General features: G+C 51.0%; 1 protein-coding gene across 1 annotated transcript; it reads right to left on the minus strand.

Annotated features, from left to right (window-relative positions):
- Positions 1 to 5,918: 5,918 nt before the first annotated feature.
- Positions 5,919 to 17,502, minus strand: TSEN54 (tRNA splicing endonuclease subunit 54). The gene is made up of 12 exons (XM_059828385.1): positions 17,465 to 17,502; positions 15,701 to 15,769; positions 15,436 to 15,567; positions 14,194 to 14,257; positions 13,966 to 14,049; positions 11,898 to 11,996; positions 11,536 to 11,588; positions 11,085 to 11,183; positions 9,347 to 9,987; positions 8,731 to 8,791; positions 7,886 to 8,002; positions 5,919 to 6,827 (listed from the first exon to the last, which is right to left on the minus strand). The coding sequence occupies exons 1-12, from the start codon at positions 17,500 to 17,502 to the stop codon at positions 6,677 to 6,679; spliced, it is 1,608 nt and encodes a 535-aa protein (XP_059684368.1). The 3' UTR covers positions 5,919 to 6,676.
- Positions 17,503 to 26,331: the final 8,829 nt, after the last annotated feature.

Genomic DNA, 26,331 nt, shown 5'->3' on the forward strand with positions numbered 1-26,331 from the left:
TCTGTGTGCTTCCTAGGCAACCTTTACTCAAGGTGTACTGGTTTGCAATGGGATAAGGTCCAACAGCTTTCTTTTCAAAATGCCATCAAGTATCTCAAGAACTCTTAAATCTTGCCTTGCTTTAGGTCTCCTTTTCATTCCTTCCTCATCACCCCTTCCTGCTTACAGGTCCTTAAAGGGAGAACTTCTGCCTATGCACCTGATAATACTTGATCAACCCCGCTAAAATAAAAGCGCCTTATCAACAAGCTTTGTTTGAACTCCAAGCAGTTAGTGCTCCTAAAACAAACAGTCACCACCATGGCCTTGTCTGAACTAGGTTTCCTCCCGCACCCAGAAGTTTGCCTTGTTCCTGTAACCAACACAGTCAGCACCAACAGAACGGAGGCCGGACCAATTGCACAGGAAAAAGCTATTCCTTAGCACCAATGATCTCACAACAACAAAAACGATCAAAGCATCGTTTAAATACTAGCCCTACCAAGTTTATCGATTACAGGAGCCATCAGACATGACTCACTGTGAAATTACAAGTTTAAGAACAGTTTTAGCTTGAAATCGATGAAACAACCCCTAGCTATTCTTTAACTAGGCCGTCACCGTAAAGTCCATCTCTACAATCATCCTTGGCTGTAACACACTATCAAGACAGACACTCAAAAAGAAAGCACAAGCCAAGCAGAACAGCCAGAGCAAGGGAAGGAACAGTTGCAGTATGTGGAAAGCTTGGAAGTGTAAGATACCACCCCCTTTTCCCAGGATAAGGCTTCACCAGGAAGATGCTCTAACAACATTAATCTCATAGTTTAATGAGACCATGCAGAGATCTCCCTCACACAACACAACTGCTGAGCAACCGCTAGCCCCCCTGCACTAGCAGTTTGATGAACGGGAGAGCGTTCAGATGCACCTTGCATACAGTAGTCAGGCGCTAGCAGAGAGGTAATCCAAAAGACCCTCCTGTAAAAAGGATTTATTTTTGTGAACCTGGAAAGACAGTTAAATGAACAACTGAACAGACTGTATCAACACTCCGTGCAGGTGGCCACCCTCCTAAAACACAGAAAATATTATATAAAAGATCAGAGATAGATTCCCCAAGAACTCTCGGAAAATAATTGAGAACCAATCATACAAATCAGGCAAGTCCACGTACTTTCACAGCTTTGTGCTTGGAGTTACCCAGGGACCGCCCACTTGCAATGAATTTACTAATTGTGCAAACCTTGTGTGTCATTACGACTTCTATTGTGTTCTCCTTGTCATGGGAGCATGACAACATGAAGTTTCAAAACGCTACAGCAGAACAAAGTCTTTGCACTGAACAACATTATTGCGCGTGATGCAAAACTCTTTGTACGCTTCTTCCAAGTGGCTTGTAACTTTGCAACAGCATTTTACACCAAACATAGTGGGTCAATGGAGTAAACCACAAAAGCATTTGCTTCTTAAAGCAACACAAAGAGATCTAGCTAGAAGAAACTTTTAGATGAGAACTGGAGTTTCCATAGAATTTCTGCACAGAAATCAAACTTTTAGCTACTACCAGTCCCTCCTTTGATAAACTATTTTAAAGAAAAATCAGGCTGCTAGCAGTATCACATACTTTTATTGCCAGGTACTAACTGCATTACATTACATATGTTTAAAACCTCTTACTCTTTGACATCTCTCAAGCCTCTATGTCAGCCAGGAAGAAAACCACACCTCTTCCATAAGCAATTCCCAGTAACAATCACATTACAGTACCAAAAAGCCCCTAGAAGATACAGGACTCTCAACTGGTTTAACTCCTCCAATAGTTTTCTTCAGTCAGTAGTTACAGCAGATGCAATTTGTTCAAAACCAAGTAAAAGACGTTCCTCAGCACCATCCTACGAAGATGTTTGAGAACTCTTCTCCCTTTTCAATACCGTAAACTAAATGGAGCCGCTCCAGTGGCTACAAGCAGCACTGAGCAGGATTAGGGACTGCTCACTACTTGCACCAATCATCCTTGTCCCCTCCGTGGGCCAGGCTGTCTTAACAAGGAACATGCCAGGACGCACAGAGAAGCCTTGGGACGTACCACCGCTTTGCATTCTGCTTGCCAGAAGCACCAGCTTCCCGAATCAAAGCTAAAATCACCAGGCAGCTGCTTTGGGCATACAGCTTCACCTGGGACTTGGTAAAGCAAGATATTCCAGTTGACTGAAGTGCTCTCAGATGACTACAAAGAGCAGCATTCCCCATCAAGTAACACATTACAACGGACAACTTTTATTATCTCAGTGAAGCTATCCTCCTATCTTGTCACGCGCGTAAAGCTTTGTGCCACTACACTGCAGAAACACAGACCCAGAAGTCCACTTCAACTGCTCTACACCCTTAACAACACTAAATATAAACAAACAAAACTTTCTCCAAAGCCAAGGTTAAGCCTCATACCCAGGAGAGGAGATGTCAGTAACCAGCTCGTTCCCATGCTGGGCAACCGGAGACAAAGGCTAAACAACTTGTTTCATCTTCTTGTTTCACCTGCTCGCTGCCTGTTGAAGTAACGTGCTCCCTCGCCCATCAAGCTCTTACAGCTTTGGGGAGGGAAAAAACCAAACAACCCAGTAACACGATATATTAAATATGGGCAGGGATTTGAAGGGGGGAAAAAAGGAAAAAAAAAAAAAGAAGAAAATGCTAACAGAGCGTCCCAAAGGAGACATCGCAATTCTCATTAATCACATCTGCTTCGAGCCAGCCGGAGCCCCACAAGGCCGGGCTGCAGCAGGGACATCGCCCGCCGCAGGAGGAGGCAGAAGCGGGGCGAGGGGCCACTCCGGCACGGCCCCCGAGCGGCCGCGGCTCCTGCGGGAGCTGCCCGTACCGGGCCGTGGCCAGCAGCCCCCCACGGCGGCTCAGCGCCCCGGGAGCGGCCCCGGCCCGGACCCACTGGCGCCGAGGGCTAAACCAGGAAGTTATGGAGCAAGCGGCCACCGCCGCGACCTCCGCCAGAAAATCCCAGGATGTAACGCTGCCCTGCGGTACCCCTCAGCCACAGCCCCGGCCGGAGCAAACACCGTACATCAAACTCGGTAAGCCACAAAAAAAAAAAAAAAAAAGAAAGGCAAACAAAAACCCCGAGCACACCCAACCCCTCAACGCCAGGGCTGGAAGTTTTACGGGCGAGCCAAGGCCGGTGTCCCGCGGTGCGCTGGGGCTTCAGGTGTGGGCAGCCCCAAGGCGTCCGGGCCGGGGCCGGCAGCCGGGCTCGCCGGAGCGGGGCAGCGCTGAGGGCCCGGGCACCCGGCGAAGCGGACCCCGCCCCGGGGGCAGGGGGACCGGCGAGCACCTGCCAGCCCCGCCGGAGGGACTCCGGGAGCGAGCCCGCGGGGCGCCGCAAAGCCCAGGAGGAGCGGGCAGGGTCGGGTGCCGCCCCAGCCCTCCGCGGCGAGCCCCACCGGGGCCGCGCTGGCCGGACACCCCGCGAAGACCCCCTCTCCGGAGCCTAGCCCGCCAGGCCGACCCCGGTCCCGCACCCCCCGCGGAGCCCCAGCGAGCCGCCGCGCTCACCTGCGGGGCCTGGAGCCGGGCCGCCCCGGCCTCGCTCCGCTCCGCGGCCGCTCCCCCCTCGCCGGCGCGGCAGTGGCGGCCTCCCTCTCTGGGCACCTCCGGGAGGGGTGCGGCGGGGCGGGGCCTCGCAGGCAAACCACGCCACGGGGCGGGGCCTCGCAGGCAAACCACGCCACGGGGCGGGGCCTCGCAGGCAAACCACGCCACGGGGCGGGGCCTCGCAGGCAAACCACGGCACGGGGCGGGGCCTCGCAGGCAAACCGCCCCACGGGGCGGGGCCTCGCATGCAAACCACGCCACGGGGCGGGGCCTCGCATGCAAACCGCCCCCACGGGGCGGGGCCTCGCATGCAAACCGCCCCCACGGGGCGGGGCCTCGCATGCAAACCGCCCCACGGGGCGGGGCCTCGCATGCAAACCGCCCCACGGGGCGGGGCCTCGCATGCAAATTTAGCCGAGCCTCGGCTTCTCCTCCTTTTCATCCGGCGCAGTCATGAATAACTCAGCACTCCGCTCGCTCGGAGCCAATCAGAAAGCGGCCACCGCCACATGGGCGGCCGCGCTGCCTGGCTCGGGAGAGCGCCGCGCCCCGCGGAGACCCCGACACCGAGCACGGGCCGGGGCCGGGAATGCCGGCTCCCATGCCGTGTCATGCCCCCTCCCCTCGGCTCTGTTCATCCGCCAGCCCCACCAGGGGCAGGGGCTGAGGGCCAAGACAAGGGAAGGTGCCAACCTGTCGTCGGCTGCAAAAAATAAACAGAGAGACTTAACAGATAGTTGGAAAGAGCGACGCAACTGCCGCTATCTTGCTACACAGCTCGGCTGCAGACAGCCCGTGTCCTACTGCAGGGAACAACAGCCGGGCTAGGAATCAGTAGTTACATAGAGTGCAATGGCAGTCCAAGGTCTGCCAACCTCTCTGCATCCATGCAAAAGCTTGAAATTACCTCTGACAGGGGGCCAGTAACGGTCAACATTTCAGCCAAGCTTCCAAAAGTGATGTTTTTCAATTAAAATATTCATTTCTGTCATCTTCTTGCAACATCCAGCTGACCTGCATCACAGGCCAAAATGAAGCAGTGGTATCAGTCCACATCATAATCCCATCCTGGTAAAGGCACCGTCAGACGGTGTGGTGCTGAGCAAGGCAGCCACAGTTTCTCAATCCTCCCTGCAGTGGTTATTAAATTGTAATTGTTTTGTGCTGAATCAGGGAGTCTCTGCCCCAGCGAAACTCACTGGGTGGCTCTTGTAGAGTTCATCGATACAATTCCACCTCAGCATAAGCAGGTGAGACTGATTGAAATCGACAGGAGTGAGTTTGACCTAATTCCAGGACAAACATGAGCCCCGTGGGTCAGACTGAAGCTCTTCTGGCTGCGCCTGTTCTTAGAAACTCTCTTCCCCCTGCCTTTAATCTGCAAAGCAGTCTGGGAGAATGCTGAGGGCACAGACTGAAGCTGCCAACAACCCCGGCGTTTGAAGAGGACTCTCCAAGCAAAAGCACTGCTTGAAGGAGGGAGGAAGAGGAAGGGGAGGGTGTGTAGGAGGAGCTGTCAGACCCTCACCTCAGCAGAGCCCTGCTGACTTCCAGCATCTGATAACAGGGGTGTGTGCATGAAACAGGACCGGACACGGTGCCTGCAGCAGATCCCTGCCACCTTGGGATACCTCAGACCACGCAGGAGGAAGGTGGCAAGGTGTCATGTGCCGACAGGAACTGCATGAGGATGTAGGGACTCCTCCAGGCTGAGTCACGCTGCCCTCCCAGGGAACGGGCAGCGGCTGCATGCAAACACAGACGGGTGTAGGAGCGGGGTTACGCAGCCACAGGGTTGTATGACCATGACCAGGCATTCACCAGCTGATGCTGCTGGGGCCCCAGTACCCTCCCCAAAGAGTGTCTCCCTGTGCATAACTAACATTTCTGCAGCAACTAAGAACCACACTGAGGAGCTCGCACTGTTGGAAAAGGCTTTTTTATTGCTTAGCCTTCTCCCCATCTCCAAAAGGAACTCAAAAATTATCAAATAAAATGCACCTAAACCAGTTGCTATTACAGTTCTGAAGAACCTCGATACCAACACAGCCATGCTCAGCACGCGTCTATCCACTGAGCAGACCTTCTGGCACCCATCACTTTTGCATAGAGGCTAAAGCAAATTTGGTACCTGCATATCCCCGTGAAAAGCTCCCACCGTAGGGCCTGGAAAGCAATGACATCAGTTTGGAGGACAAGAGCCACAGGACTGGAAGGCTCATGAGGAATTTGTAGCTTCCTTCTTTACTCAGGGATCTCTCACTCGCAAAAGAAAAGAGAAGGATCCACAGCCAGGAAAGAGGATGTCAGGCTGAAACAGAGGGGGCTGCAGTGCAGCCCTGGTGAGACTATCAGATACAGTGTGCTTCTATCAGTGGCCAAACTTCAGTTTGGCATAATGCCACGTGGCCAAAACACATCTCAGCATAGCCGATACAGCATGAGTCTGGGGTGCCATCTGCAATGCTCTGGGGCTTTCTGTGACCTCCGGCTGATGAAATAGCATTCAAGGCACAGTTTCCTGCTCTCAAGTGCCTGGAAACTTTACTCCAGGTGGACGAGTTTTATGGCTATGCCTTGTTCAGATCAGAATCCGATCTAATGGTTGTTGGTGTAGCTGAGTGACAGAGGCTCAGGACCTGACCACTGACCTGATCAGCTTATTCTGTCCCTGATTGACCTCAGTGACTCTTCAACCATTTGACTGGGGTAGCACAGTAGTTCTTAACATGTGACAAGAGGATCACCAGCGAAGTGTTTTCTAATGGTCCACAGGTCAGCCAAAGATGACAAGAAAAAGGCAGACTAGTGGTCCATGAGATGAGAAAGCTGGAGAACCAGTGGCTTCAAGAACAAAGCAGTATGTATTCCAGTCCAGAAATGCCCAGCTAAGCCATACACACTTGTTTGCTGTAAATTTTGCTGTTATGCCTGAGCCACCTGGTTGGGTGAAGTCTGTAACAGCGAATAAAGTGGTCAACTAAGCAAGGTTCCAGGCTCTATTTTCTGCAATATTTCATTAATCAAGAAAACAAATCCTGAGTAAAGCTCTTTGCTGCATCCCATACCACTTCTGCAAGTGACAGCAACTTTAGTGATAAACATCAACTGGCAGCTTGAATTCCTTTAGTGAATAAAAGGCAATTTCTCCGTGATCCACCAGCGCAAAGACCACCGGGACGTCCCCACTCTGATACGTAACCTGCTTCAAAGCCCGAAGGGATGGAATCTGCTCGTCAAAGCTGCAGAGAGAAAAATATCCCATTGTTCTCAAAGCAAGAAGAATACAGAGACAAAGCTGTCCTGGCCAACGATCACAACAGCTCACTTTGGTCTTAGGAGTTGGTAGTGACCCTTCCCACCCCTTCAGTGAAAGCAGGAGGCTGCCAGCCCTGAGAGAGTGCATTGCATGCCGGGAACTGGGAGCTGTCAAGTCCTTTGCCAAAAACGAGCGCAAATACATGCTGCTCCACACTGTGCCTATTAGATGCGGCTCACAGGACTACTGGCAAATTGCCAATCCAGTGCAATCTTAATACCTTTGTACTAGGAAGATCTTTAGGTTGCTGGGATCAACATCTGACCTGCTTTTCCCTCCTTTTAATTCTGCAGAGTCTGTTTGCTCATAAATGAAAATATTTATGCAGCAAGGATCATCCTACTTGCTCATGACAGACCTTTGTAAAACTGCATTACCACCTTGCTTGCTCTGGCTACTACAGCTGCAGAGAGTGGAGGAGGGACAGTTTTAGTGTATCAACATTAGAAAAGGCAGAGACTGAACTTTGTACCTGCCTATTCGCGATCCAGCAAGAAAGGGGACACCTATCCTCCGTTCGTACTGATCTTAAAGTTACATTTGACAAAGATCAAAATACTAAACCCATGGCCCTGAGCCTGTAGAGAGCTCTGGGGAGGTACATCTCTGCAGAAATCCACAGGAATCTGCACTGGCTGAGGGTTCAGGTACCACATGGCTCCCTGCCAAACTGAGCGCTACATGAGTTTCACAAGCATTGCATAAATACAGCTGTGGCTTCTTATTCCTGACTCCAGTAATACTCAGACATGAGCAGGAACCAGATGACCAAGGGCTGGGGGAATTGTCAGCCACAGCCTCCAACAAAGGAGGAACTGAAAGCAAAAAAAAAAAAAAATTCTAGGCAGGACCACCCTCAAGGGAGGCACTCTGATGATCTGTAAAGCTCACAAGATGCTGGGTCATTTACAGATCATTAGGACTTCATATCTGCAACAGGAACTGCGATGTTTCAGAACACAGCGTAAGACCCATGGATACCTCCGAACACACATCCTGACATACGGCTTCCCAGGGTTTGTCTTCTTAAACTTAGCCACAGCATCTGCCTGATACACATTGAAGTCTATCTTCATGCTGTCTGGGTCCTCCTGCAGCCTACAGAAGACAGAACACATCCACATACGTATGGGAATGAAACAGTATAAATACAGCAGAGAAAAGAGGGAGCAAAAGCTCTTGAAGCCTGGCTAATTTGAGCCCTTTGAAAGGCTTCACTTCTCAAAGGACTGACCCTGCAACTGTTCTAATGACTTTCCAGATCTTTCCTGTAGCCAGACCAGAGCAAGCTCCTGCCCCACATCTGCCACACTCTCTTCTCTGCGCACCACCTTGCAGAAAGCACCACTAACAGATACAGAAGAAAAGCACTGCTCTGCCCTACAGGGACTGCACACAAGCACCGCACAGACTCTCTGAGGCAGGAGCAGAACCAAAAGTCCTAAAGCCAAGGTTTTATAATCACTGCATCAGGGATGGCAGCACATTCCAGGGATGAGGGGCAGGTGAAACCCAACCAAACCTCTGGGGGAGACTACCTGGCTGGGGTACAGAGAGAGAACAGCAGGAAAAGAGAGCAACCTCAATGTTTTAATTGGCCTGGAACACCCTAGCTCTGCCAACTGCAGGACCCAGTACTTCACAAAAATGTCAGCCCCTCACTACAGATGCAATGGGATCATGGAGCAGAGCGCTGGATTCTCTCAGCATCCTGGATGCCAAGCAGCTCCCAAGCTGCTGCTGCGAGCATCTCACAGACCTCACAAGCAGGGACAGTCACAAGACACTCCCACTCCCTAACAGCTACAAGCTGGCTGGATACTAACCGGGAGGCTCCATCCAGGATGTGGGAGGGCTGCAGCACGCTGATCTGCTGGAGGAGCGCAGCTGGAAGGAGAAGGAACAGGAAAGGATCAGACCAGCTATTTCTCTCCCAGGGCACTCCAAGCACTCCACCACCACCCACGAGCCTTCCTCCTCCGACAATGGCTGGCAGCACCACAGTCACCACTGGCTACTTCAAAGACCTCAACTTCCTCATCTCCTCCCAGCGCACAGCCCAGAACACCCTGCAACTGCTTTGCATCTTGCTGGCCCTGATTTCACATGCCTAAAAGCCTAGCAGGAAGGACTGCAATACAGCAGGACATGGGGAACGGATTAGAAGACCTCCCAAGGCCCTGTTTATCCTGGCACTTGAGTGGGCTATGGGAAGAAATGGAAAGGCAGAGGACAAGCTTTCTTCTCTCCCCATATCCATGGCTGGGCTCCCCTGTGCCTGCTTTGCCTAGGCCTTCTAATGAGATTCTTCTTCTCAAGGTACTGTCCCCTAAACTGATGTTCGGCTTCTCCATGTCATGCCTTTTGCTGTTGCATACCAGCCAATGTTTCACAGAGTTGGGGGGGAGAAGGGGGTCCCTGTCAAGTTCCCAGAGCCACTACCTGATGAGGTAGCTTCATCTGGCCATAAAAGCGGTGTGACAGCTTGGTCCCAGAGATGCGGCGGTCGTCTCCAAATCCTCTGCTGGCTCCTCCGCTCTAAAAGGGCTTTGTATTCCTGCCAGCTGGAGCAGCACCTCACCTCCCGGTCAGCATTGACACTGCTCTTGTACCTGCTCTCCCTCTCTCGCTGCTCCCTTTCCTTCCGTGACAGCTTCTCCTGTTTCTGATTGATGCGTGCACACCAGGAAGCTGCATCAACCTCCCTCCCTGGCACGTTCTCTGGCAGGAGCCCGTTGTCAGGCGAGGGCAGATGTGTGCACGGCTGGTCTGGGGCCACGTTTGGCAAGATGATGGTGGTAAAATCCCAGCGGGGTGCACGGGTGCCAGTGGTGCTCTCCTTGAGGTCTCCAGGCCGGCCCCTGGAGGGGCTCAGGGAGTCCTTTTGTCCTGTATCAAGAGGAACTGGGTCTGACTCCCCCTCTCCACCGGCAGCATCCGATTCCTTTGGCTGCTCTGACAAGGGCTTTGCATCCGCATCCATGGGAAGGCAGATAGAGTCTCCACAGTCATCTCCAGCTTTTTTGGAGGTCCCTTCAGCTTCTGGAAGGTCCTCAGATACCTTATGTTTCTTCTCATGCAACCTAAAGACAGAAGCAGCAGCATAAAAGACAGTGAAAACGTGTGCTTACAGGAAGAACGCAGTCTGCCAAGCCTGAAGGAAGGACGGCAAAGGTGGCAGGAACCCCCAGGCAGGTCTGCAAACCCTTAACAACCTCTTGGCTAGAAGGAGGGCGTTTGCTTGTGTGACAAAATGAGAAGGGAAAAAAGCAGGCCAAAGCCAAGCAGTGAATGCCAAAGGCAGAATGAACTTCTCAGTAGTCCTGCACGAGGTTTGACTTCAACACTCAGGCGAATCCCAGCCTTGATCTGTATAGACACACATTCCCAACCTGCCATGCAGCCTCCACACACCCCACAGACTGACCCAAACACCTCCACGCAAACATGATGGACTTCAGCCAAACCAGCACAGGCCAGGCAGAAACCTTCCTGCCAGCACCTTTTATGGGTATGAGATTCAGTCCCTGGTCCCAGAGAAAATGGGGCAATTCTTAAACCTGCACTTTTATCTCCCAGTTCTTAAAATTTCGTGACTCCTCAGGCACTGATTTCCTGTTAACAGGAAAAGGACTTGCAGACCAGTCTCGTCCTCCCTGTTTCTTAAAGGGTGACGCCACCTACTGGAAGCTGTCATAATTATCAGCAAAATTGCTAATTATGTCAGCTTCTCTTTGCATTTTGGCAACGCCTAGAGGCCATGTGCAAGGACCAGGACCCACCTCTGCTCTCTGCTGTACAGTCCTAGCATGTAAGCTGCACTGAGGGGGTGGATAAGTGCAAGATGTGCACTGCGGTGTCTGCAATCCCTCTAAAACACAGCTAGAGGAGACATCTGCCATGTGTTTCTTCTGCACTGACCTCTCTACCTTTCTATTTTGGCGTCTCACCACTGCAGTTGTGAGGCTCATGGACAGTTTGCCCCTATTAGCCCTGCATGAAGTATAGATGTGACAAAAGGGCACACTGCAAAGAGTTCAGGAAAAGCACTGCACTGCTTGGGGACAGCCAAGAGCAGCTGTGCCAGACAGGTCACCCACAGCACAAAGGGCTGTGGGTGCTGTTCCCAAGCTGCAAAGCCTGGGAGAAGATGGAAGAAGGCTTTGGGCCACATCCTTACCGGGGGCTGGAACTCCTCCTCCTTTTGCGATGGTGTTTCCCAGAGCTCTGGCAGTGACTTTCCAGGTTCAGTTGCCTCTCGTAGGGTGACAGGACAGTGCTGTAAGGAGACACCAACACAGAGGCTGACAGCAGGGTGGGGCAGTGAAACTACCCTTCTGCTCAGCCCCCAGAATGCAGCAACAAAAACCTCTTCTTCCAGGCACAGAAAATCCACGAGCAGGACCTGGATGGTCCTCAGTTCACGCCCCATTCCATGTTCCCAATCACCTCCTCAAGGGGGAGGAGCAAGGAATGGTAGAGTGCCACTTTTAGCCTTTAATCCTCCCAAGAGACGGAATGCAGGGTCAAAGTCCTCTTCTCTGCTGTTCCACTGGGGCCATGCAGTGGGCACAGAGCTGCTCAGGGTCTTCAGAAAGGAGAAAGCAGCGTGGAAAGAAAAAGCTGGTTACCTGGGGTCGAATCTCAGTACAACATAACCCAGTTGCTTCAAGTGGCTGAACACCTTAGAGCAAAGGAAAGCAAGAGGGTTAAATGACTACCCTAAAACCAAACAACTTACTTCAGTTCTGCTACAAATGGGTAAACACAGTGTGGCACTGGCAGAGGAGAAAACACCAGGGTTGAGACCCAAAGCAAAGGTGGGGAAACAGGAACTGATCATCTGGAAGAAGGTGAGTGGGAAAAACTGAGAATGACTCCCCTTCCCTCCCTAACTGTCCTACTCTGCTCTCAGCCACTGGAAGAGGTGGTGTGGCAGAGGCTGGGCTCTCTGCTTTGATCCTCCCTGCAATAGCTGGAGATCCCAACACACCTGGTAATGTGGCAGGCTCATTGCCTCCTGGGACAGCAGGATCTCGTAGGCTTCCTGGATTGACAAGGGTAGATCTCTGTAAAAGAGCTGAACAGAGCCCTGCAGGGCAAAAGCTTGGTGTTGAGAGAATCACAGGGAACAAATCTATGCAAGCTCACACCAGTCTCTTCCCACCTGTCTCAGCACCCTCCCTCACATGATATCCACACCTCCCCATGTGCCACCTGGATTACTTACAGTCCCTCTCCCATGCCCAGTTCCTCCACGCCCTGGTTTTCACAGCCAGGTAAGAAGTTCCCATCCATAGCTGTCAGCTCCTGCTCCAGTGCTGCATCTGTTTGGGGATGCAGCTGGGAGCATGATGCTCAATTGCTAAAATAATCATTACTTTAGGAGATAATTAATTTCGATGATCTCAGCGATTCAGGACACAGCACAACTACAAAAACTTTTAGGACCAGCACAACTGAGGGAGCTGGAGCAGAGGAATTGATGGCATCATCTGAAGCCATCAACTGGTGGTTCCTCAGAAGCATTTACTGCAGCCCCAGTGATGCCGTAGGTAGCTTCCCCAGGCAACAGCAACTAATCTCCAGGAGGCAGTTTTAGGCTACGCCTCTTTTTCCTCCTTTTTTTTCCCTAATGTGTTTACTCATAAACAAAGAAAATAAAACACTAGGAACCTCACCTCTCCCATGGGATGGGCTGAAGGCATCTAACAGGTCTTTTCTGCTCTTGGGGAGAGATTTTGTACTCAGCAACTAACTAAACAATTTTATTTTCATCAATTTGTTTAGGATCTATTGTTTGTCAAATTGCCGGAGGTAAAAAAGCTCTACCTTTGCAGTTAGGATTTAAGGGATGACATCAGATGTCCATAATCTTACTAAGTTTTGCTAAGGGAAAAAAGCTCCCCTTTAGATAGGTGCATCTGTTCTACTGATAACAAGCTTTGGTGGAGAGACAAAAAACCCCTCTCTACAGCAAAGAAATCTAACTGAGCCCTAACCAGCATTTCTGCAAGCACAGGAGCACTGAAAGCAACCTGGTCTCACTCCCCTGTCTGCTACATTTAAACTTCTTTCTGCCATATATACTGGGAAGAGATGCCAAGTAGCAACCCCAAAGATCTCTGCTTAAGTGTAAAGCATGTGCAGCACTGGTTGCTATATAACTGCCTCCCACGCCAACCACCTTCACATGGAAAGATCTGATTAGTGCCTAAATGTGGCCCAACCAAGCTGGACAGAATTCCATTAATTCCTATCAACTTCTTAGAGAAGCACAGAAAAACTGTGCTAATGAACTTACAAACCCTGTCATTGCAAAATAGGTAAGATACACGGGATAAGGGAGGAAGTCAACTTATGACAGAGAAGGCACTGACCAGTCTCAGATGGCCTCATTAACTGTACACCAGTTCTGAGGAAAAGGATTTCTCAGTATCAGACCTTTTATTCCAATTAACTCCTGCACAGAAGTTAATTGATCTCGTTTCCAGGAATTCCCAGAACAGTGAGTTTTCCTGGACTGTGGAAGTTCCAAGTCCCTCTACCTACAGATTTCAGTAAAGAAGTAATTGATATATAAATGTGTGTTTCATCGCCCCCAGAGCAAGAAAGGAGACAGAGGTCTCAACAGAAAACTTCATAACATGCTCCTCATGCTTCTCTCATTCTGATAAGAGAGCTGACTTATTAGCTGTACTAACAGAAATTCAGATCAGCTAAAACTCTCCTAATCTCCACTGTCATTTGACGTAGGAGTGGGTTAAACATGGTACCAGTTGGATAAACTGGCCACCAATCCAACTAACATGGGCTGTCAATGAACAGAGGCTGCTTTGGAGTACAACACATGAACCCATGGCCTGGAGACAAACAGCTTCATCAGCAAACAGGCTAAAAGATACAATTCCTTGAGAACCAGGTGTTTATCAGCTGCTCAGCCTGCAGCAGTGACCAACACAAGTCAAGTGATTTCAGACTTCAGTCTAAAGCTGCTACAGTTTCTCCAATCATTCAGGAAGGATCCAATGCCCCCATCCACGCACAGGTATCCTACTTACACACTCCAGCAGGTACAGAGCTTCCTCGGGCAGCAGGCACTGTTTGCCACGCTCTGTGAACCCCATGGTGTGCCAGAACTTCCCCTGGAACAGAAGCACAAATCCGTGATGGGCTCTGGCCGTTCCCTGCTGACAACCAGGCTCTCTCCCATTTCAAGCAGCAAATTAAGGGCTCTGCAATGGCCAGCAGGAGATGATGGCACCGAGTACACTGTGCAGCAGACTCACCGCAGGGGACTGCAGCTCCACGATGCCCTGTCCGGGCTTCCACTCAGCTTTCACCAGTCTCCCCCTGAGAAGGTTAAGGATTAGTTTGTTATTATTAGCATGTCCTACAATCAGCTCCTACTGTAGCAACACAACAAGCTCAGGAAGGCATCAAAAGGCAGCAAACTTTCAGGTGGCGTTTTTACAGGGTAAGGCCTTAGAAAGACATCATCCTCTGGATTTAGCAGTACCAGCTAAAGATTTTATCATCACCAACTAGTTACAAGCATCTTCAGTGAGCACCACAGACATCTGTCCATAGGCTACAGCAGCCTGCTGGCAATGCATGGCCTAAGCCATGATCTATCATACAATTGTTCAGATGCTGCCAAGACACTCTGAAATCGCTGTATCCCACCCCCAGCGACTCACAGGAAAAATTTAATAGCTGAGAAGTGGAGGGCAACTTTGCAAGAAGGAAAACACGCATTTTTAGCAGCTGGCTCAAGGAAACAGAAGGTAAGACCTGGAGGGTCCACCATGGACCTGCTGTACATCTTTAGTCAGTACTGCAATTTCCCCATTGGAAAGGTAACATAAACCTACCCCAGTCACCCTCCCCACTGAGTCCCCACCGCTGCCCCAGACACGCATTTACGGTTTTACTTGAACAAACCCAGCTGCGACAGGGGAAGGTAACAGTCCACCCTGTCTGACCTGCCGTGTCTCTCTAAAGTCCCCTGTGGTGTGATTTTATGTGAATGGTTTCTACTGCTACAGGTGCAGACAAAGAAACTGTTACCAGAAAACAGCAGGACAAACAGGGAAAGTGCGTGCTGAGAGGTAGCGTGTGAAAATCTCCCAAGAAATGATAAGCTCCAGAGACCATTAGCGCCGATGAAGCCACCAGAACTGATAAAGCAGGGACACGAAGAGTCAGCCCAACCCGCACAAGGCCACACGGGAGCATCAAGAAGGGGCCATGGCGTGCCAGCGTGAGCCCCTGCTCCTGCGGGAACGGCCGGGGTGAGCTGCCCTGCTGTTGCTGCTACCAGGGAGCTGTGAGCAGCTGAACCGCGGGGACGGGCGAGAGAACTTGCTGTGCTAACACCTACCTGCTATTAACAGCTCGATGCTACTCATAACACCTGAATGGACAGCAGCTGTGCCCTGACCCCCCCGGCATGAGCCCTCCCAGGGAAAAAGGCATTCACAAGCCCGTGCTCGGTAGCCCAGCACAGCCCTGCGACCCCGGGGACTTACAGCCGCTCCACGGGCTCCTGGGAGAGGAGCTGCCACTGCTCCTCCCGGCACAGGCGCAGCTTCTCCGCCTGCTCGGCCGAGCCGTCGGGGATGAAGTCCTTCTGGCCGTGGGGACGCTGAGGGGCCCTGCGGCTGCGGGGCGAGAGGGGAGGGACGGTGAGGGGGGAGAGCGCCCCGGCATCGCCCCTGCGGCCGCCCAGCCCGGGCACCCACCCCCCCGTGCCGCGGGCAGCCCCCGAGGCCTCCCGGCCCGGGCGGGCCCTACCTCGGGCGGCGCGAGCCGCCGGGCTCCATGGGCGCGTCGCGGAAAGCTCCTTCCTTCCGCCGCCGGGCCCTAGCGCCGGTAGAGCGAGGCAGGCGCTAGCGCGCCCCCTGGGGGCTCGGAGGGCTGCGAGCGGCGAGGAGCGGGAGCCGCGGAGAAGAGACGGGAGCGGCCCGAGGGCCGGCTCGCAGCACCGGGGCGGGCACGGGAGTGTGCGCCGGAGCTGGGCGCCGAGACGCCCCTGAGGCGCGCAAAGGGCCGTGCATTGAGCTGTGTGCTGAACTGCACGCTGGGCTGTGTGCTGCAGCGTGTGCAGAAGCTGGGCGCTGATGCCGTGCATTGGGCTCTGCAGTGGGGCCATGCATCGAGCTGTGCGCTGCAGCCGTGCACCGGGGCTATGCAGCGGGGCCTCGCACTGGGGTGTGTGCCAGGGCTGTGTCCCAAGCGTGATGGGGTGGGTGACCTGGGCTGCTGCCGGCCACCCACCCGGCCACTCACGCAGCCACCCACCCAGCCACCCACCCAGCCGCTCACGCAGCCGCTCACGCAGCCACCCACCCGGCCGCCCACCCAGCCACCCACCCAGCCGCCCACCCAGCCGCTCTCACCCCTCCGCAGCAGGACTGGGTGGATGGTAAGGTGAAAAATCTCACAGGTCAAGATAAAGACAGGGAGATCACTCACTGATTACCGTCACAGGTAAACCAGACTCGATTTGAGGTAAATTAATTTATTGCCAATTAATATTAGTCCCAAGTGTGGATATCTGCTCCGGCAGGGACTCCTTTGGGTGTTCCCGGGGGACGCCTGCTCCGGTGCCTCGATCACCTCCTCCTCCCTGGCCGTACTGCTCATGCGGCCGTTTCTCATACTTTTCCCCCTCTCCTGTCATTGCCACACTGAATTTTGCCCTTTCTTCAATATACTTCCCCAGAGGTGCCGCCAGCATCACTGATGGGCTCAGCCATGCCCTGCAGTGGGGCTGTTGGAGCCACCTGGAACCAGCCAGAACCATCTGGAAGTGGCTACGTTCAGCACGGGGCAGGCCCGTCCTCTCCCCACAGAGCCCCCCATGGCTGGTGCTGTGCACGCTCAGGCGTGTGCCGCAGCCCTCGGAGCAGAAGCAGCGGTGCTGGGGAAGGAGGTTTCTCCCTTCAGTGGGTGTCACTATTTCTCCTGGGTCGGGCTCCAGCAGCGGCAGGCGCGGTGCTGGTGCCGCCGGGCTGTGCAGAGCGTGCAGTGGTCCGGCTGGGCTGGAAAATGGGAAAACTCCCTGCACCGCGGCCTCGCGTCTCTGCTGACATGGCTGGATTTGCTGCCTGGGGAGGCATGAACAGACCTGACGGGGAAATGCACCAAAAGTTCAAGTTTCACCTCAAGCCTGTCTCCAGTTGCTGTGGGATAGCTCGCAGGAGTCACTGAGCCTCAAGGAGGAAAAATACAGCTTTCCCCCCACCAGAGTCCCTGATTCCCACCGCGGTTTCCCAATAATAGTCCTTTGACAAGATGCCAGCATAGGCAGATGAATGCAAAAACCATTCCCCTCCATTTTCCACTGAACGGTTTAATTTTCGCTTCCTGCCTGATTATTTCCTCCTTCTAAATTGAGCCTTCATCCTGCAAGGGGGTCAAGTGATTTTGGTCAGGGGTGCCTCTCCGCGGCACACGGGGGGACGAGGACTCGCAGATGGCGTGAGGGACAGCGGGCTGTGCAATGGCAGCGCTTTTTCTCCCCAGTTTTCAAAAAATATGCACTTTGGAGGTTACTCGGACTGCCTGATTTTAGCATAATCCCAGGACGCCATGTCCTCCAGCTTTCAACTTATGGCCTGTCACCCCTTTGTTTAACTCAGTCTCTCCTTAAAATAGATCTGTTTAAATTGCTCCGGGAAAGGCTCTGATCCAGAATTTGCTTTTGTCACCCACTGTGATTACAAGACCCAGAAATGTCAAGACTAATCTCAGTTCACATTTCTTTTCAATACTGGGATTTCAGCTGTCAGGGGGAAGGGGGGGGTCTTGTTCCTAACAGAGGCACCAGCAGAACCTTCTCCCTGGTGGGACTCACAGTTCTCCCCAGCTGAAGCCTCTTAATCAGCCCTAATGGCCTGAGTCTCATCAGCTGTGGGTGGGTGGGCCTGGGGGGGCTGCACTTTCTTTTCCCTGCTTACAAATGGAGGGTGAGGTGGGTTTGTTTCTTCTCTTTAGCTGTTTTTGTGGGTTTAAGTGGGGGTTTTTAACATTAAGTTTCCGTACAGCTGCCTTGAAACTGTGATTGTGGTGGTTTTTTGGGTTTTTTTCTGAAGTTTGGGGTCTTTTTCCCTTTGCTTTAGGTGGGCATCTGGTACATCTCCAGTGGAGCATCTGTGTGTGGCAGGAAACTTGGAAAGTGTTGGTGGGGGCTGTCCTGGGCTCTCTGCAGTCAGTCTTTGTGGCAGGGTCGTGAGAAGGTGGACAGCTGCAAGATGTTCCTCTTAGAGCTACAATAACGGTCATCAAGCTGAGCAGTGGCAAAACTTGGCTTTGTGAGTGACTGATCTGCTCAGGGGGTCCTGTGAGCTGAAATGAGGATGGATGTGGGACTGCGAGCCCGGATGCTGCCAGGGATAAAGGGTACGGCTGTGTGACACCAGGTAGCAGAGCAGGATCCAGTTCTTGTTGTCTGGGTGGCACGTGTAGCCATGGAGGAAGCTGATGGTGGAGGCCACAGCGGCTCCTCGCTCTCCTGTGGGACACTGCCCTCGCCCCAAGGGGAAATGGGGTTGATTTGACTGGAGAAACACAACACTGAATGCACCAGCGCTGTGCACCCGGGACCATGGGCTCTCAGAGCAGGTAAGTGTGGTGGTTTTGCCCACTTCTCTTTTTTCCTTTTTTTCCCTCTCTCTTGGGGATGGAAAAAATGTTGATAAAGTGTAAAAAGACTCTCAAGATTGAAAATGTGGGCTGGCTGCCTCTTCTGAACTGGGCAGCCTGCTCCCGTCTCTCCCTCCTGCTGCTGATCCCAGCGCTCTGCAGGGAGCGGAGCAGAGCTGCGGTGCGAAGGGACGGGTTTGAGCCCTTTCAGTCCTTTTTTGTTGTGTCCAAGTTGTGTTTGTGCAGTCCCTGTAACTACAAGTTCCTTGTGGTTAACTCCTGGATGAACTTGGTGTAAACAGACTCATGTTTTTTGAGAAAATAGGAGAAAGTGTGGCCTTGGGATTGTTTTTCTAGTTTTGCGTAGCGTGCAAGGCGCAGCCAGGTGGGAGTCGCGTGCTCTATGCTTGAGCTAAGCTCTGCCAGGTACAGCTACCTGCTTTAATCCCTGTGTTAACAACTCCTGCAGTTCCTGGCATGGTATTTGGAAATGTTTTAGTAACTCTGCAGAAACCAGCTGTGCCTCAGCTGTTCATGGCTCAGACTTTATCTATTTGCCAACAAATGGTAACACTTGAAAAACAGTGTTTGAGATGGGTAACATGGCCCTTCTGCTTCGACTTCGTCGCAACCTGTGGAGCATGTCCTGATACCGGAGGTTTTGTGTGTAGATGCTGTATGTGATTTGGGACAGAAAGGGATGTTACAAACTCTCTAAAACTGGCAAGTGCTTTGATTCTTGTGTGTGTTGCAATATGTGTGGTGTTATCACAATTGCTTAGCTCTGAGCTATGCTCGTATCATCGCTGTTCAGCAAACCTGTTATCACAGGTTAGCTGCAGTTCAGCATACAATTGTCTAATGATTATTATTATACTTAATTGTATTCTAGTGGAAAATATCTCAATTCCAAGCTTCTCGAGCATCATATAGACAACTTAAACTTCTTTCAGTAGAACATAAGAAGGGTTTGGCAATCAATTTCAACAGGATTTGGCAGAACTTAAATATACACTGAAGTACTTGGTTTTGGATGAAAAGCAGATAACGGTGTCAGGTGTTACAGCTTGTCTGGGAGGTGTGGGATCAGTCTGTTTTCTAGCCTCACCTAGGAGTTTTTGGCAAATTCCTTGCTGCTTTAAGATGCTTGTGATGCCTGTGATCCTTCCTGCAGCATGTTACAGCTGGGAGTTTGGACAGGGCAATGGAAAGAGACTTTTGCCCAAAAAGGATACTATTGAGGAAGGTTTCTGGGCTAAATCTCTGTAGTTGCCTGTCAGGGCTGGGCTTGGGAGGTGTAAGGAGAAGGTTTTTAAGAAAAAAACCAACCCTGTCTTTGAGTACAGGACTTCGGGGATTAAGCGGTTAATACTTCTACATAACCAGTGTGAATGCTGTGGCTCACTGGCATCTACCGCTGCCTTCTAATGGCTAAGAAATGGAGGAGCTTAAATTTCGCCTTCTCGCTTCTGATAAGTTTGTTGTAAAAATCGTCTTCATGTGACCGTCCATAGACTACAGCACAATTTTTGGGGCTCAGGTCTGCGGCAGGAAAACCGATATAGTATCGTTACGCAGGCTTGTAGTATACAATGAGCTAGCTAAGGCCCCGAGTAATGATCTGAATCTAGGCTTTCAAACAACACTATGTGAATTTCTAGAGCTGCTGTCTGTTAGTCATCTAAGGATTTATTTGAAATAATTTACTGGAACCTGCATATTGTTAATTACATGCGAAAAGCCAAGGAACCATGGACCAAATCCAGCAAGATTGATTAAAATAGTCAGGACTCTTTCTTACTTCAATAATGCACTGCACTAGGCTGGGAGAAATGCTGAGTTATTTCTGTCTGGAGAGAACGGCTGAAGCTTTTCTCATTTCCCCAATTTGCCTTGGCATCCTGCTCGCGGTTCACTTGAACAGCTTGAAGATTTACACTGGGGTGCTTGCCTTGGCGTAAAGGAGCCTCGCTGTTTAGTGTTCAAGGCTATAGATTATGCTCCTTGCTCAAGTTTCATAACTTCTCCAGCAATGTGTTTGCACTCACCAGGTACTTTGAAATGTCTTCCCTGGGCTTTGGTCTGGAGAAGCACTCAAAAAGCTGCTGCTTGTTGCTGGGCTTTCCATGAAACGAGATGCCTGGTAGGGACACGCCTTTGCGTCAGGGACAAGCAACTGAGTCAGGACTCTCAGGGTGTCTTTGGCTTGTGCGGTGGACTGAGGAGGAAATATTGTTTAAGGCAAGGAACTGGGAGATCAAGGATCTGCTCTGCTGTGTCTCATTACCTTGTGAAGCTCCAGGCTGTTCCTTAGCTGTTCTGGGCACCCCAGGCTTCAAACCAAATGGGATGAACAATTTGTGCTGTGCTGCTTGTAAGGCTGAGTCCATAACCATGACGAGGCTGGGAGCAGTGGGTGATTAAGGTACTAAGGAAGGGTGAAGAGCTGCTCAGTCTCTGCACCAGCAGCCCCTGAGACCACTAAACTTTCTTCTGTCACTGCTTGTGTTTCAAAGGCCTTTGCATTGACTAGCTGGAGCACTGAGATGCACTCCTCTGGACTCTTAAGTCTAATTCAAGTGCTACAGCACGAGGTTAGAATAATGAAGGTATTTTAACAGCTCCAACAAACAAATCAGCCTTGTAAATGCTAAGTCCCATCTACAGCACAGCGATGGTGACAGGTTGAGACAACTTCAATTACAGCACTACAGTATGTTGATTTGTCCTCTGTATGCAAGACTAAAAAGGATGTTGCTTGCTTTCTTCTTTGCTTGTGGGAAGCACATTGCCGACACGGTTACCGGATGGGGTGGGAAAGGATGAGTCTCCAGCCAGCAGCTGGCACGAAGCAGGCACTGAGGAGAGGAGTGGGAAGTAAGGTTGGGTGTGATTACACTTTGGCCTATTTGAAAACTGGGCTGCTGCTTGAAAGCTGGCAAAGTGCTTGTGGGGTGGGTTGGAGAGGCTGACATTCTCTGCTCTGAGAAGAAAGGTGCTAGGAGGCTTCATCTTGGAATCTTCAAATAAATAGCATCCCCTTTGCATCATTGACTACTTTGTTGCTTCTCTTCCTGCCAGCCCCTGTGTTTCTGCACTGCTGCCTGCAGCTGGGTACCTGGCTCTCACTCCTGAGCATCTCTTGAATGCTGGGAGGAGGTTTGCAACAATATGATACTTGCAACCCACCTTAACATCCCCTTGGGCCCTGTCCCTCCTGGATGTGTTGGCTTTGGGAGCCTGGTGGGGTTGATGGGATGCCCAGAGAATCTCTGATACCAAATGTCCCACTACTTGTGGGGTCCTGCAGGGTGAGCCCTGTCCTTTGGGGACCTTAAATAGAAGTTAAAGGCTCTGGCTGACTTCTTGCCATCCTTGCATGGGAATGACCTTGACTTAAGGCCATGTCCCAGCTGAGTGGTGGTTCTTGCATTTGAAGTTGTACACAGCTTTCAGAGCCTACATCAAGGGCATTTTGTGGCTGTAACTCCCTTTTCAAACTTATAACCTGAGAACTTTCTCTCAAATGTGTACATGGTATTTTATGTGATTTGATTCCATTTGGACTAAAATGGCAGGTTTGTAGAAGTGGTATGTTTCTGCACTGAAAGGGCTGTGCAAGTGGAAAACCACTCGATGCCTAAGGGCTGTTACCGTTCTGCCAGTTGCATATGGGTCTGGGTCCAGCTTGTAAAGCCAGTAACCTGTTTTTACTCTTCAACAAGGCTTTATGCTGAAGGGTAGAGTAATTTTCACCTTACCTAGCAAAGGTGTTTTTAGTCATCTAAAAACATGTTGGCAGCAGACGTGTTAGATGGAGCACTCGGGGGAGGTGTGGAGTCCACCTATGAGTGTGCAGTAGCCCTGGGGCACCCAGATGAGTATTGCATGCAGCAGCTCCTGCCACACATACAGGGATTGTCCCATAAATCTTTTCCAAATAACCAAGATGCTTTGCCCCTGTCCCCCCATAAAGTTGTTGCTAAACATTGAAGTAAGTTGATAGCCTGCTCCAATGTCAGGCCCTGCTGCCTGTGCTTGCCTGGGAGCAGGGGGCAGCTGGGGGAGCTCCTGGCTGCTTTGGGGGAGTAGTTTATGTCCTGAGAGCTGCTGCTCTTGGTCATCCTGGGGGCACTGAGCTTCACAATAGCAGCTGGCAGGTGCCTCAGATGTAGAGCTGCAAGAGCAGTGCTTGTTCCCCAGTGATTATTGCAGCCCACCAAACCTCTTGTAAGAGGTGCTTCACCTTCCCTCAAACACCAGAACTGAGACTTCAGCATGAAAGGTGTAGCTGTAAGATGTCTTACAAGAGGAAAGGGTACCTATATATTTGTCTTTAATCAGAGTGAAGAGTTCAGTGTGTATCTGCAATGGGGAATAGAAGACATGATGGAAATGGACCCTCTGCAGCCTCGTTTGATCCTGGAGTGCCTTCTTGGCTCCTATGCCAGCTGCTCCCTTGCTTGTGTGCTGCAGTGCATCAGGAGCACAATTTAGTGCAAGGACTGTGCCCCTACATGTGAACCTCCAGACACCTGGGCTGTGCTCTGCCTGAGGTGTGGCTTGAGTAGTTGCCATTAGTGTGCAGCTAAAGCAACAGCTTTTATTTCATTTATTTCAGTTCGAGGCACTGGGGACTGGCATTATGACTCTTTCCCTGTCCATCTATGAGGCTTTAAAAGCTAAAAGGTGTGCTTGGGCTGAACTTGGGGGACAGGCTGGGATGTAATCTCTGTACATAGTGGTCTGAACGTGGTACTTGGAAAAGTGAGGGCAATGCCCCTGAATTGAACAGAAATATTTTTCTCTTGAAAGCCTCATTTTCCTTCTTTCAGGAGTTCCAGCTGTTGCTGAGAGCTGTCAGTAGCTGTAGGGATGGGTAGATTTAAGCAAGAAGCTGTTCCAGCAGAAATGGCTGTGCAGTGTCAACTTGATCCAAGTGTAACTTTATCCTAATACATCTAGAGAGACTACTTTTTTTCCCTGGTGCACTCCTAAAATGAGATTGAATTTATGCTTCTTCCTGAGCTGACTCTGAAATACCTGCTAGCAAGCTGCCCTGCATACAAGGGACAGCATTAGGAGGGAATGAGTTTTGTTGGAAACAATCTGCAACGTGGGTTAGCAATAATCCCGCCAGCCTAGCGGGACCTGGGCTGGAAACAGGCAAGGTTAAGCCCTTGATTATACCTACACATCCAAAGGTAACCCTGGATACAGAAACCCTTCTGTTATCAGCGTGCAGTGCTGTAACAGGATACCTGCAGCAGGCTGATATTACCAGTGTGCAGCACTGCTATCAAATGGGTGAAATATAGGAGCCTCCAAGGGGGTGGAGGATGGGGAAGGTGCCTCTTGCTGCTGGGTGGGAAGGAGGAATGGTTACAGGGTGGGGGGCAAGGGCAGGGAGGTGATCTCTTCCCCCTTTGGGCAGTGGCAAGGCCAGAGGCGCTAAAACTGCCCATGCATCTTTGGTATCAGGTTTTTTAAAAGGATATTGAAAGCTTGGAAGGCATGTAGAAGGAAATACCTTGGACGGAGGGAATGCGAGAACTCAATCTGCTTAGCCCTTATCAAACGAAGGACTGGGTGACTTAATTACACTGTAAGTACTTTCCCAGATAGCAAAGAGCACTTTAATCTTGCAAAAAAAGGCACAATGAGAGCCTGTGTCTGAAGGATAAAACCAGACCAACTGAAGCTAGAAAGACTGTGGAATCTGCTAATGACTTCCACCCCAAGGGGGAAATCTTGTCTTTTGATAGCATGGCATGAATTGGCCAGACTGGTCTTGCATCTTGACTAAACCAAGCACCTGGTTTGGCTGACAAGGTGATGGTCATTAGAGTGGTCAGATGGGAAGAGGTGTTTCCCACCCCTGGATGTGGGGAATGGGCTCCCTTGTCAGCACTTGTGAGGCTGCAGAGTCCAAATTCTGGGGTTCCTGGTCACCCTTGAACATCTGGCCAACCTCTTTGTACTGGCTGTGATGAGCCAGCTGTACAGTTCGGTGGGCTGATAGTCCTGCCTTGGCCTCAGCCTCCACAAACTCTGGTGTCCAGAGTGTGTTCAATGAACCACCGGCAGACATGGTCTTCCCTAATGCCGAGCTCACTGGAGGGCGGTGGATGGAAAGCAGGCTGCGCTCATACGTGAGCAGAAAAATTACTTCTGCTGGCTCTGTTCTTGCGCTTTTATCACTGCTGTTGGCATTAAAAGGGCATTGTATTCGGATTATTCATGCACTGCTAATAACTCCGGAGTGCTGTATGCTAGATCCTGCTTTCAGCTGCACCCAGCACTTCAGTTGTGCTGAAGCCAAGGGAGTTGTACTGACAGATCTGAGGAAAGTCAGAATTTTATATTAAATAAGTTTGCATTCATTTCCAAAGCATGGCTACAGAACAGGAACAGCATGATCCCTGCTACTGGCATAATTCCATTTAAATGACATATCTGCAGATGGAAAAGCTGCCAGTGGGTCTGTCTGGTGGTGTAGAGAGGAATGGAATGCCAGGTTTAGAACACCTGATAAAATAAGGGGGGTTGTCTTCTCTTTTATGAACTGGAGATGAAAAGTGTGTGGGTCAAGCAGATCTCCTGTTGCAAGCTGCAAGGAGTCAATGGGTCTCCAAAGGAGGGTACAGGGAGCACAGTAATTAATATCCACTGATAATGCTGCTTCCTCTGTACTTGCCCTAATGCTGGAGGGAATCCAGGTCTGAGCCCTGTGTGTAGGGGTGCAAATAGGATGATGTGGCATCGGACTATGGCACCATTCAGGGATGGAAACCTTCAGGGAAGCATTGCTCTTGACGAGCTCTATTTGCAAGAAAACAGAGCGTCTTTCTCTGGCATTGGAAATGTGACCTGCTAACACAGCCCCCAGGGGCTGCAGGCAGCTTGGTTCTTCTCTCAGCTCTGCCATGGCTCCAGAAATCTGATGGTGCCTTTGAGGAAGAATCCTTGTTTAATTAAGTTGTATGTGTTGGGAGGTGACTTTGAGTGATTGCCTTTGTTAGCTGCTGTCTTGCTTGGAGAATGGCTTGACTTGTTCCTAATGAAACCTCTCCCTGCTGCTGCGGATGGAAAACTGTCTGGAGACTAATGAAGACCCAGACCTTCCAGAGATGCCCTTGCTTCTTAGGGACACCAAAGATTCATTTGCTTTTTGTGGGGAACTAACTGTCTAGCAGCAAGATAACCAGCTCCCAGGCAAGCAAGTAAATAAACTGGATGTGTCAGCCCAAAGAGTAAATACTTCCTAGAGGCAAATGGAGACACTCCAAGAGGTGTTGGGGGTCCAGGGCAAGACTGCAGGACAGGGACCTCATCATGTGTTCAACATCAAATGTTGCTGGGTACTGGTGTAGCAGAGCTGCGTCTTTGCTGTTGCACAGAATAAGATGTGTGACCAATCGTCTCAATCCTACAAGTCAAAACTTGCATACAACTGAAAACCAAAACATACTTATCCACTGCATGTAGTTTTAAAGAACAAGGGAGCTCTGACAGAGTCACAGGTGGAAGAGGCAAAGGCTCCAGTGCTGCAAGATGAGGCTGAAACTACCCACAGCAGGACGGAGAGCCAGGCTTGAGCCCTGAGCACTCACTGCAATCCCTGGAGTGATGGGCCTGTAGCTCCAGCTGTGCAACCAGATGTTGATAAGGATTAAGTGCTACAAACACTTGCATTGACTGCAGGTGTAGAGCACGGAAAGCTCCTGTCTTGTGTCACTAAATTCTCCAACCTAATTTCTCTTTCTCCATTCAAATAC

This window comes from Gavia stellata, chromosome 22, assembly GCF_030936135.1.
Source record: "Gavia stellata isolate bGavSte3 chromosome 22, bGavSte3.hap2, whole genome shotgun sequence".
Taxonomy (NCBI): Eukaryota; Metazoa; Chordata; class Aves; order Gaviiformes; family Gaviidae; genus Gavia; species Gavia stellata.